This window comes from Capsella rubella, unplaced genomic scaffold (genome assembly GCF_000375325.1).
Source record: "Capsella rubella cultivar Monte Gargano unplaced genomic scaffold, Caprub1_0 scaffold_6, whole genome shotgun sequence".
Lineage (NCBI taxonomy): Eukaryota > Viridiplantae > Streptophyta > Magnoliopsida > Brassicales > Brassicaceae > Capsella > Capsella rubella.
Window position 1 is genome coordinate 14883092 of NW_006238918.1, and position 13581 is coordinate 14896672.

Consider the following 13581-nt stretch of genomic DNA (forward strand, 5'->3'; position numbering starts at 1 on the left):
ACTTTCTTCAATTCAAAGATTCACGTTTTAGCCTTTTTGTTTTCTAAAGATTTAGGTATTTCTATTTTTTTAATACATGGATTTATCGTAGTTTTGTTATCCGAAGTATACGTTATCTTCTTATACCTGTCATTTCATGTCTAAATATTTGAAATAAATAGGAAAGTGGAAATTAAATTTAGCAATTTAAATTACATGTCCTCGTATCGTACTCGTAGTTTTATATTTGAAAGTTGAAAGTGAATTTAACTTTATGACCGTGTCTCATAACAATTATATCTAATCATGTTTTTTTTATGTGAAATAATTCAGATAATGTTTGTTTTGAATTATATGTTCCCGTCTCGTATCCATTCCTATAAGTTTATATATTTTTTTTAATAAATAACACCATTTACATGTAACTAAATATAATTTTAATATATGTAAAATTTCATATAATCGTCCAAAAGTAGAGATTTATACGTCCCAAAGTTGAATTTTTGTTCAATATTTTGAGATTTTCAGAATTAAATATAACTACCAATTGTCCGTAATAACCAAAAAGCAAAACTTATATATCATATTTGTCAAGGATAGTTTAAAATTGTACGTATATGTGAGATAATGTTTGTAGATGTTTATTTATTATATCATTTATATCATACCAATTTGACATTTTATTTTTTTCAATTACATTAAATCATTAAAAATATAATCCATTTATTTTTTAAAAATTGGTAATAAGTTGTTAAAATCATTTAAATGTGATATATCCACTTGTTATTTAGTTTTAATCTTAATAGAAATTCTATATGTTTATAATATCAAAAATGTAGTTTATGATTTGATAAAACAATTATTTAATATTTGATAATAGTAATGATATGCAAATTGCCAATGGATGAAGGTTTATTTTGTTAAGATTGTGTGAAATTAATAAGAAAAAAGAAGTTTAATAATCATTTACTAACGGTTTGACCAAATAAAAATCATTAACTAATTGAATTAATGATAAATTTTGTAGATATCATTTGTGCTATAATTGCTAGATTGATATTTGAATATGAATACTTTTTATGTGAAAATAAGAAATTTATGTGATGTAGAATGTTTATTCGCATGATTTTAGCAAACAAATATTTAATTATTGATTTAGTTAAATTTTATTTATATTTAAAAATTAAATATTTTTTTAAAATTTTATGATATGATCAGTTATGTATATATACTATGTAGAATTTGATTAGTTGATTATTTCATATGCTAACATATTTTTTTTTATCTTTTTTATTTTTCTAAAAAATGTTATCTTTGTTATTTTAGATATGATGATTTTGTTTTATTAGATTTCATTCTATATAAATTATTAATTTCGAAATTATATTAACATATTAAATTAATAATAAATATGTTTATGTATATTCCAAATATATTTGTTTACATATATTTAGTTTTGAATTTAATTGTCCACTTTTTATGGTAAAAGATTATTATGATTTCCATAAATATAGATTGTTTTTGTTTTTGTTTTTTGTTTTTTTGCTGTCATTAATTCTGTTTGGCAACATGTTTAAGTTTCATGACATTTTTTAAAAAAATTAGGGGGTATTTGGCTTCAAGTTGTCCTTCCCAATTAATAGTATAGATATTCCAAAAATAAGTTTCTCAAAGGCCATAATATTGACCAATTAAATAGGTCAAATGATGGAAATATCATAAGGTCCTTATCCAACTTTACATTGCTTATATATATATAGTAAACATGTGTACCAATGGAAAACAATATGCAACAAGATATTTAGGACACTAGTTTAATATTCAAAAGTACACGCATGTAGTAATAATTCTTTGCATACAGTCTTGAGTCTTTGATGAAACTCCCTTCATACTTCTTGGAAATTTCATCAATACATTAGAGTTTTCATAATTAATCCTTAGAAGGAAACAAACAAACTTAAAGTAATATAATTCTTTGTCATCTCTTTAAAAAAAATACTTATCAGCCTTATCTATCTCGTGATAGATTCCAATAAAATTATCATAAACTCATTTTAAGCTCTCGTACCTGCTGTGAGACATGATGACAAAACTATATAAATATCTTGACCTTATCAAAATACTCAATATAGTGTGGACATAAGTTACATATATACCAAATTCATTTACATGTACCCAACCATCTTAAATTTTTGTAAAGTCTCTACCAAAACCCATATAACTAATCAAATTTAATGAACAAACAAACTGATATATAGCCCTATTTTGTTTCACTCATCTTCTTTAGGCTTCATGTAAACCATGAAAACACTTTGATTGAGAGTAATAAGGACCAAAAAAAAAGAGAGACACAACAACTTAAAGGAAAAAAAAAAAAACTAATGACAAGCTCGTGGACATGGATCATCTCTTCAGGATTAGTGGGAGTCATATCACTGATGCTCCGATCAGTATCAAACATCTCCTTCAGCGGAGCTCGCTTCTTTCTCCCTACTTTAAACCCTCTTTTCATCATCAACGGCATCATCTTTGTCCTCGCAGCCACCGCTTCACTCTTCGGCAACGGTTCTGATCGCTCTCCGGCCGCACAACATCACCATGATAATGATAGCTATCGTTATGAACAGGATCAAGATCATCATGACCAATACCGTGACCGTTCTTCTAATGACTCATCCAAATCTTCGTTTGATCAATACAATAATAAGGTTCAAGAGAAAGAAAAGTTTCCGGTTAGGAGTGGAGGAGGATCTTATGGGGTTTCTTCTCCGGAGGTTCGTTTTCCTCCAACGGCGCCGGAGAAACCCGTCGGTATCCGACGTATGCGTCCACCTACTGCTCCTGTCAAGACTTTTTCTCAAGGTATCTATCGATTACGTGCCATCTCAAAATATTTTGACTTTTTCTGCAAAAGAATTTTAAATACCTACAGTATATTGATATTTCGGTTCATATATTTCTTACATAAAAATAATAATTTTTCGACAAAAAAAAATAAAAATAATAATAATAATAATTTTGAAGCCTAGTTTTGTTCCAAAGTTTCAGTTTTTCTTTTGTGTTGTAGTTTGTAGTTTTTTTCTTTTTTACCCAACTAAAAGAATCATATGTTAAACTTTAAACATATAAACCAAACATTTTCTTTTTTTTTGGTTAAGAATTTATCGAAAACCTCAAAAACATAAAGCAAACGGAAAATGGTCAACTAAAAAAAAAACAATTCGAAGATTTTAAGAAATTTAAAAATAATTATGTTTTTTTATAATTAGGGTAAAGAAAGATAAATTATTATTCAGCTATGCATGTAGGAAAAAAATAGAGTTGAGTGATTTCGTAATGAACAATAAATATAACTAATAACTTTGTATATCAACACAGATAACACATCAGGTGACGAGACCATGGAGGAGATGTGGGAGAGAGTCAAAGCCGAGAAACAACCATTGAAACCTAACACTACCTTGCAAGGCACAACAATGCCAACATCTTCATGGCCGTCGCCGCCCTCACCGTCACCCTCACAAGTCAGAAGGCCTACCCCATCACTATCGTCGCTGGCACCATCACAAGCGATGACGCCTACTCCGTCTCTGTCGTCGCTATCACCCTCACCGTCGCGAGCGGGGAGGCCTACTTCATCTTTGTCCTCGCTATTACCGTCACGGTCACCGTCGCGAGCGAGGAGGCCTACCCCGTCCCTGTCCTCGCTATCGCCCTCACCGTCGCGAGCCAGGAGGCCAACTCCGTCTCTTTCATCGCTATCACCGTCATCTTCACGAATGAGGAGGCCTCCTTCATCTCCGGGGAGGCCCGGAAAGAAGCTGATGGAGAGGATTCCATCGTGGGTTAAGTTGAAAAAAGAGTTGTCAATGGGAAGAGACGAGCTCAATTCACGAGTGGAAGCTTTCATTACAAAATTCAAGGATGAGATGAAATTGCAAAGGTCAGAGTCTATAAGACGTTACAAGTCTTTCCGTGGTCGCAGCGATGACAAGTAACATTAATTTTTATATTTCGACATTTAACGGAGACTGCTTAGTCTTCATTGTATCATATGTATGGTTAGATGTATGTTATGGTAAGATATGTAAATCTTGTGACCGATTCCACATATTATACTACTATACATTCCTTGATCAAATGGTCCAAAGTGAGTATGTATCTCAATCTATGGTCATATTGGAAGTCAAGATATGAGTCTTAATTAGTTCCAATCGGCGTGTGGTCACAATTGTTTTGATTATTGGGTCTAATCAAAGGCATGATCACCTCCCCGTATTTTAGTGCTTCAACAAAACACACATATACTAAAAAGGAACTAAACAATGTTTTTGGGCATAAAATAATTACTACGTTGATAAGATTTAACATATACAATAAACTTCTAGTTCTTGACTAGAATGAAAAATAAAAATTAAAAACATACAACTTTTAGTCAAAACTCAAATAATGAAGTGGAAATAACTCGTGCAGCAACAAAATTTAATAATTACGTATAGACTAGCAAACTTAAGTAAATTAGCTAGGAAGACCATGATTAGCAAGAGTTTTATTCGTCTGGCCTATTGGAGAATATGCATGTTTTGAGAGACAAGAGATCACCGCCTTCTACTTTGCCACTTTGGTGTGAATTTAAATGAGGTTGTATGGAATTTGATACTCCATATATAAATTAGGACACCCACATGCGTTATCATCACCTAGACAACAATGTTATTATGTTAATATAGGCATCACAGTCCTCTGCATGTCATATATAAAAAAGAATTACCAACACGAAAGAAATATAATAAGGAATATTAAAAGGAATGAAAAACATAAACATGTATAAAAAAAGTAATCTAATCCCTAATATAAAGTAAAAAAGAAAAAAAAGAAAAGGCTAACTCTTTCAAAATTTCAGGGTAGAAATATAAAGTTACATAGAGTTTGGAATTTATAATTAGTTTCAGGTTTAGAGTTCAATTGTTAGGGTTAGAATTTAATAACACTTAAATCATATAAAGCTTAACGATAATCCCCTTTCTTAACCCTATATAACAGTTTACAAGTAAATCATTAAAAAAGTTGACAAAATTAGGAAGAGAAAAATTATAAAGTTGATAATTAATGCTTTTGATCTGTTTGTTATAGTTATGTTTAAAACTTATAATAACATAAAATTGAAACTCTTGTGCAGTAACATAATAATAATAATAATAATAATAATAATAATAATAATAATAATAATAATAATAATAATAATAATAATAATAATAAATAATAAATAGGAAGAGCAAAAACGAGTAAACGACAATGTTTTAAGTCCTCATGTAATGCCGACAAAAAAAAAAAAAAGAACAAAAAAGTCAGACAAAGAAGATAGATAAGAATTTTCTTGGACGACAAGCATGTTTGACTAGTCACATTTTCTTGAAGCCCAAACATATTTGGTATAGCTCCTCCAAATATATATATAAACAAGTCATTTGTAAATTCAGACAATTCATCAAAGCCTCAAATCGAAACAAGCAAACATGAAAAGCGAAGGTCGTCATCACCAAAGCGTAGTCTCAAGGACGGGAACGATTCATCCGCATGGCTTTAACCCGCGACCAACAAACCGGTTCAATTCACCACCAGATCAACCTACCAAATCCAAAGTGCCATCAGAAGTTACCAACCATCATTCAAATATCAGTGAGCGGTCCAAGTACAGTAATTGCCACGTGTCGCCGGCTATGAAGTCTGGCCACAAATCTAAAGGTCGCCGTAAGCTACAACCGAACAATTGGTGGAGTGAGGATAATAAGCTAGACCGCCTCATCGGTTCGGATTCTTCGTCCGCTAGAGATGTTTTGGATACATTATATGATGTTGAAGATCATGATGAGCATTATTAGTTATATATCATTGTGGCTAGCTAATCATCTCGTTTGAGATGTAATGAAGATTATCGTTGTTTTTTTTTTCTTTTTTTTTTTAAACAATGATAACAGTTATGGGAAGAAATGTAACACTTTTGTATCAATGCAAATTTGAGTTGGAATGATTTAAAGATTATTTTGCATACAATGAAACCAATTTCAAAATATTTATTATAAAACAATTAGTAAACACAAAAATATACATTTTAAAATTAATAGAAATTTCAATAGGTAAATTAAAGCTCGCCATACATGTCAATTATCGATTAAATTATAATATATGTATCATACATTTATTTAAATTTTCAATTTTTTTATTTGAAATTTTAATTTCCAGATTGAGATTGATTATTACTTCTTGTTAAAATGAACTAAGGAGGAAGACAGGTTGAAGAAATGTTTTTCTCTGTATTGCAATGATCGATTACATAGCATATATATGCTTATACAGAATCGCAAGACATAAATACAAGAATATTTGCTATTAAAGTATATACGATATGATTCCCCTAACTTCGTGTGACATGATTATATATAGAATCCCATTACCCTCCCTCAAGCTGGTGCATGAAGGTTGTGAATGCTCAGCTTGCTACGAAAACTCTCATATTGTGGACCACCAAGAGGTTTCGTTAAAATATCAGCTAACTGATATTCAGCTTGAACATAATTAGGAGCAATAATACCTGATTGTATCTTTTCTCGGATGAAATGACAATCATTTTCTATATGTTTCGTACGCTCGTGAAAGACCGGATTTGTAGCGATGTAGATAGCAGCTTTACTGTCACACCGAACTTTCATTGGTTGATCATGTTTGACGCCAAGATCAGTTAGAGCACGCTTCATCCAAAGCAACTCCTTTGTGAGATATGCCATTGCTCGATATTCGGCTTCAGCAGAGGAAAGACTGACTGTGTTTTGCTTCTTCGTTTTCCAGGAGATAGGAGATTCACCAAGCTGAACAAAATATCCTGTGACGGAACGACGAGTAAGTGGACAGCTTGAATACCCTGCATCACACCATCCTGTTATCTGAAAATCTGTCCTTGCCTGTAGCAAAATCCCTTGACCAATGGTGCCTTTGAGATAACGGACGACTCGAAGAGCTGCTTGCCAGTGATCTTCGCGAGGTTTATGCATAAATTGGGCTAGTATATGCACACTAAACGTCAGATCAGGTCGTGTGGCTGCAAGATAGATCAAACGACCAATCAAACGTCGGTACTGTTCTGGGTGTGGCAGCAATGTTGAGGTCGAGAGAGCTAGATTGTGGTTCTGTTCTAGTGGGAAATCAGCAGGTTTGGATCCCAGTAAACCGGCTTCTGCAACAATTTCAAGAGCATATTTGCGTTGCCTGAGATAAAAACCTTTGCTGCTCCTAGAGACTTCAATACCCAAAAAATATTTGAGAGGACCCAAATCCTTCATCTTGAAACAAGAAGCTAAATAATCTTTGAACAGTTGCAACGCAGCTGGTGAATTACTCGTAACGATCATATCATCAACATATATGAGAATGTTGATTTGTATTCCTCCCTTGTCAAAAACAAACAGCGAGTAATCCGAAAGCGATTGAACAAACCCATATTGTCGTAGAGAGGTAGTGAGCTTTTCAAACCAACACCTGGGAGCTTGCTTGAGACCGTATAAAGACTTTCGTAATCGACATACCTTTGTAGCATCCGTAACATGAAAACCCGGAGGAGGTTTCATGTAAAATTCTTCGTCGAGATCACCATGTAAGAAAGCATTGTGCACATCCATCTGATGTACAACCCAATTCCGACCAGCAGCTACTTCAAGAAATAACCGGACAGTTTCCATTTTTGCTACCGGAGAAAATGTATCACCATAATCAACACCTTCAATTTGTTTGTTACCAAGAGCAACCAACCTCGCCTTATAGCGCTCCACAGTACCATCAGCATTATGCTTTACTTTATACACCCATTTGGAGCCAATTGCTTGTTTTCCCGGCGGTAAATCCACAATGGTCCAAGTACCATTCTCCTCCAAAGCATCTACTTATGTACCCATTGCTTGTTTCCACACTCGTTTTTGCATAGCTTGCTTAAAGTTTCGAGGTTCAACAGACTCTGTCACTGCAGCCAAATAAGCTCTATGCGTCTCTGAAAAACGAGTGTTGCCAACATACTTGTGAATTGGATACAGACATGTGCTTGTAACTGTTTGTAGGAGACGAGTTTGAGCAGAATTGGTCTGATAATCATTCAAAGCAGGTGGTCGAGAACGTGACCTTGTGCTTCGACGAAGTGGAGGTTCTAACACAGCGGGTGCTGGGACAGCCGCGACGGGAGGTGCTGGGGCAGCCACGACGGCTGGCGGAAGAGGAGGAGCGATTCTCGGCGGATCCGAATCGGAGTCTTCAGTTTCAGTCGTTGATGGAGACGATGGTGATGAATCGTCGATGTCGGAGGGGGATGATTCAATATCGTCACGTTCTGGAGAAGAAGATGATGATGGTGATTCATCACGTGGTATGTCTAATGGGCCAGAGGAAATTAATGGACCTTGTGAGTTAAAAATTTCCAAAGGCCTAGCTACTTCATCTGTTATTGGGCCTGACGAAAGTGAAGCCCACAAAACCTCTTCTTCTTCCTCATCGTTGTCTTGAGATGAATGTTCAGAGACAGCTCCAAAAGGAAAAACACTTTCATAAAATTTAACGTCTCTAGAGACGAAAAATTCATGCTTCTCAAGATCATACAAACGCCATGCCTTTTTCCCATAGGGATACCCAACAAAAACACACTTACGACTTCTAGCTGCAAATTTATCACCTTTATGTGTGTGATCATAAGCATAACAGAGGCTTCCAAAGACTCTCAAATGACCATAGTCTGGAGCTTGATTATGAATCCGCTCGTAAGGTGTCAAACCATTCAGAACTGAACTTGGTGTCCGATTAATCAGATATGCTGCAGTCAATACACACTCACCCCAAAACTCAATAGGCAAACAAGCTTGAAATCGAAGTGCTCTAGCAACGTTGAGGATGTGGCGATGTTTGCGTTCTACTCGGCCGTTCTGCTGAGGCGTAGCGACACAAGATGTTTCATGAATTATTCCTTGAGTTCGAAAATAAGCACCGAGAGCAACAAACTCTGTCCCGTTGTCGCTTCGTACTCGTTGTACCCTTGCATTGAATTGACGCTCAGCCATGGAGACTAAATTTTTAAAATTAGCTGATGTTTCCGTTTTATCAACTTGAAGATACAACCATACACTTCTCGAATAATCATCAACAATTGTGAGAAAGTAACGAGCACCAGAGTGTGATTGTGTTTTGTACGGTCCCCATAGATCAAGATGAAGAAATTCAAAAATAGAAGTAGTTTTATTGCTGCTCAACGGAAAAGGAGCTCTTGTATGCTTAGCGCGGAGACAAACATCACACGCCTTATTGGAAATTTCAGAAATAACAGAAACATCAAATTTTGACAAAGAACCAACAATTTTAGCAGACGGATGACCCATCCTCTTATGCCACAGCTCATAAGACTTCTCTTGAGACAACACCGATGCGGCTAACTCTTGTCTGCAAAAACGGGAGGTTCCAGCCTCACGTTTCCCCGCTCCAATCATCGTCCTCGAAACGCGGTCCTGGATAACAAGGAATTTGTCAGCTAGCTGGACCACACAACTATTTTCATCCATAAGCTGACTCACTGAAATCAAATCAGTATGAAACCCCTCAACATAGAAAACAGATTTCAACATCAAGTTTGCACCCAATACAACAGTGCCTTCTCGAACAGAAACACGTTCACGACCGTCAGCTAAGATAATCAACACAGGTTGTTCCATAGCTCTCACATTCGTGAGGATACTAAAATTTCCTGTGAGATGATGAGAAGCACCGCTGTCAAGTATCCAAGACGGAGAAGAAGACTTACCCGAAAGTTTTTCAGTGCTAGTGCTAGCGCCACCATTGAGGAGATTCACGAGAGAACGCCATTGTGTGTCACTAAGACCAGCAACTTTATCTTTGTCTTTGTCAGTGAGCACATAGTTAGCACTCTCAGTAGGTTGTGACGGACTAACATAGACAGCATTAGCGTAAGACACACCACCACGACCTCGTCCATGACTGCTTGTAGTCGCTCCACGTCCACGTCCGGAAGATGTGCGAGTTCTTGGTCGATCACCCCACCACTCGGGGTACCCAATCACACCATAGCAGCTCTCGGAGGCATGACCAGCTCGGTTGCAATGTTGACAAAACAAAGCTTTATCATCCCGACGAGACACCGTTTTAGCTTGAATAGCAAAAGCATTTACTTCTTGCTGATCATCACGACTCATGGTTCCATTACGGACGAGATCTTCCTCTTGACGTACAATGTTATACACTTCCTCCATTGATTGAATTGGGACACGTGAAACCAAGCTAGATCTCACGGTTCGAAAGGAAGCATCATCAAGACCAAAGAGAAATTGATGCACCTTGTCTTCTTCACGATCTTTTTCTTGGAGATCACCAAGGTTACACTCACACTTCCCACACTTGCAAACACGAAGAGGACGATACGCAGCCATACTATCCCAAATACGAGTAAGCTTTCCAAAATACGTTTCAATGGCGAGACCTCTCTGTTTACAACAAGCTAGCTCTGCTTTGATTTGTTGAATTTTAGGACCATTCATAACAGAGAACCGCTTCTTGAGATGATCCCACAAATCTTTCGCTACATCTCGATGTGAAATATTTGAACGCAAGGTAGGATCAATGGACATCTTAATCCACGACACAAGAAGTGCTTGAATCGTCCACCAATCTTCAAAATCTGGAGATCCCTCAGCCGGTCGAGCTATGGTTCCATCAAGGAAACCAAACTTCTTTCGAGAGAGCAATGCCGTCTTCATACCGCAAGCCCACTCGTCATAGTTCATGCCCAGCAGCAACGGATGTGAAATCACAGCACCTGGGTTGTCAGCCGCAGTCAAGTCGTATGGAGATATCGTTCGTCGTACTTCCGTCGTTGTCGTTGTCACAGTCGGGTTCGCAGTCGGGTTCGGGTTCACTAGTGGGTTGCCTCCGTTGTTGTTCGCCATCGTTTATGTCGAGAACGTGTGTTTCGAAGATATTCAGATTTCAAGGCTCTGATACCATAAAATGAACTAAGGAGGAAGACAGGTTGAAGAAATGTTTTTCTCTGTATTGCAATGATCGATTACATAGCATATATATGCTTATACAGAATCGCAAGACATAAATACAAGAATATTTGCTATTAAAGTATATACTATATGATTCCCCTAACTTCGTGTGACATGATTATATATAGAATCCCATTACTTGTAGTTTTCGTTAAGTCTAACCTAAGTTGTCAAAAAAGAAATTTCAGTGATACATTTTCGACTAATTTAAAGTCAATTTCCACTCTGATCCGGTAGTAAAACCGGTTCGACCACAATCCAAATTACCGGTTCGAGATTTATCTAAAATTAATTGTGATCTTCCTCAGTATTTGTCTTCCTTTCTTCTCCGATCAGAAAATTATCGTCCTCCGTTGAAACTTCTCAGGTCAGTTTGTTTTTTTTTTTCTCTTGTACTTTCAAAGTCGTATGATTTACGAATCTTCTTCGCTATGGATTGAATTTTTCAAAGATTGCCATGTGAATCACTATTCAATGAATTTAATTTTCCCCTAATTTGCTTGGATCAAGCCACTTTCTCTAAATTTCTGCTTAAATTTGGTACAGATTGATTCGTTTATACTGCGTGAAGATCTCGTCACCAATTTGGAGCGAGCTCTGTGCACAGTCCTTCGTGTAAGTAACATATCTATTGTTGTCTCGTCTTTGACTCTGTTAGATGAATAAATCTGGGATGATTTGCTTCTAGTGAGTGAGATATAGGCAAGTACTTAAACTTTTTGATAGCTTAGGAGTCTTCTTTGCTCGATGTTATCTGCTGAAATTTGTGATTCTGTGACTGTGTTGGGTATGTTTGGATGGAGAACTCTGGGATTCTGGTTGCTTTTAAGTAAGATATTGGAAGCTTAGTGGAGATATTAGCTTCTGTAAAGGTTTTAAAGATTGATTCGATTTGGTTTTTATCTTCTTCTTTGTTTAAGTTTTTGCTAATCAAATCTCAAACTCATATCTCTGTGTTTGGGGCAGTAGAATTTTCTAGCTTGAATCTGTTGGATCAAGAAATCTGGGATTTTGATTGCTTCTAGACAAGATTTAGGAAGCTTAGTGATGAACTACTAGTCTCTTGATAGGTTATGGGTTTCATTGGACGGTTCTTGTTGCTTTTCTTTTCCTCTGGATTCGTTTTTTTATTCTATTGCTAAAGTTTGAGTTTTATCTTTTGGTTTGTATGGTCAGTGATACAGAAAGGAACCTCCTTGTGCGTGTCCCATTCTATTCTCCATAGACTGACTTGCTTTGGGGATAAAAAAGATGGCAGAGGTAAAGTTATGGAATGACAAGCGGGAAAGAGAGATGTACGAGAATTTTGCAGAGCTTTTTGCAATCATCAAAGCCACAGAGAAGCTCGAGAAAGCTTATATCAGAGACCTAATCAATCCTTCAGAGTACGAATCTGAATGCCAGAAACTCATTGTCCACTTCAAAACACTATCAGCTACACTCAAAGACACGGTGCCGAACATTGAAAGATTTGCAGACACATACAAAATGGACTGTCCAGCCGCTCTATACCGCCTGGTGACATCAGGTGTTCCCGCCACAGTGGAACACCGAGCTACCGCAGCAGCATCTACGTCGAACTCTGCATCCATAGTAGCTGAATGTGTACAGAATTTCATCACATCAATGGATTCGTTGAAACTGAACATGGTGGCTGTCGACCAGGTTTATCCTCTCTTGTCTGATCTATCGGCTTCTCTCAACAAACTGAGTATTCTACCGCCAGATTTCGAAGGGAAGACGAAGATGAAAGAATGGCTCTCGAGGTTGTCTAAGATGGGAGCAGCAGATGAGCTTACGGAACAGCAGTCAAGGCAACTTCACTTTGATTTGGAGTCATCATACAACTCTTTCATGGCAGCTTTGCCTAAAGCTGGTAACTGAAACCGATGTAGATTTGCTTTCTTGTGCTTTAGTGTGCATGTCTTTGTTTTATACTACTAGTTTAGTGGTAACTCGAAGACAATTTTACACGTTTGAGGAGTCGAATGTGCTTGTGTGTACCATATTCTGGTTAAACGAAAATACAATTACAAGTACTCTGTGGGGGCTAACATGATTACAGTTTTGTTCCAATGAATTAGGATACTTGTTGCACACTAAGTTCGAACAGTAAGAGTGGTAGTAACAAGAAGCCCAAGCCTTCTTTGACGACTTTAAAATGGGATCGAGCAAATTTATTTATTCTTCATAACGCAACACATTACATATTTACCTCCTAGATTGTTATTTTTCTTCTTTTTTTTTGTTTACAATTAAATAAATAAATAAAACAGTATATATCAGAGGGATGTCATCATCATCAAAGTTTGCTATCTTTAGCATCATGTTTCAAATCTTTTAATTAAGAAGCATATATTTTTGAATTGATATTAATTGGATTATCCCTTTGTCACAGTAATATTTAATGAATAGAGGATTCTCTAAGATGTGTTGCATCATACGTGACATAACGTAACATGGATCCTCTTACTTGATTAATGCTGCTTCTTTCCATTCTCTGGTCATGCTT

At 36.2% G+C, this 13581-nt stretch overlaps 3 protein-coding genes across 3 annotated transcripts; all 3 read left to right on the top strand.

Moving 5' to 3' along the window:
- The first annotated feature begins 2229 nt into the window (after positions 1–2229).
- LOC17882045 (uncharacterized protein DKFZp434B061) lies at positions 2230–4107 on the top strand. Its single transcript, XM_006287832.2, has 2 exons — positions 2230–2841; positions 3358–4107. The coding sequence occupies exons 1-2, from the start codon at positions 2361–2363 to the stop codon at positions 3975–3977; spliced, it is 1101 nt and encodes a 366-aa protein (XP_006287894.2). The 5' UTR covers positions 2230–2360; the 3' UTR covers positions 3978–4107.
- Positions 4108–5455: 1348 nt separating this feature from the next.
- On the top strand, positions 5456–6028 carry LOC17883060. Its single transcript, XM_006288822.2, has one exon. The coding sequence runs from the start codon at positions 5496–5498 to the stop codon at positions 5859–5861; it is 366 nt and encodes a 121-aa protein (XP_006288884.2). The 5' UTR covers positions 5456–5495; the 3' UTR covers positions 5862–6028.
- Positions 6029–11324: 5296 nt separating this feature from the next.
- Positions 11325–13145, top strand: LOC17882704 (vacuolar protein sorting-associated protein 28 homolog 2). The gene is made up of 3 exons (XM_006288593.2): positions 11325–11436; positions 11616–11684; positions 12246–13145. Exon 3 carries the CDS (start codon positions 12321–12323, stop codon positions 12951–12953), a length of 633 nt encoding a protein of 210 aa, XP_006288655.1. The 5' UTR covers positions 11325–11436; positions 11616–11684; positions 12246–12320; the 3' UTR covers positions 12954–13145.
- The last annotated feature ends 436 nt before the right edge of the window (positions 13146–13581 follow it).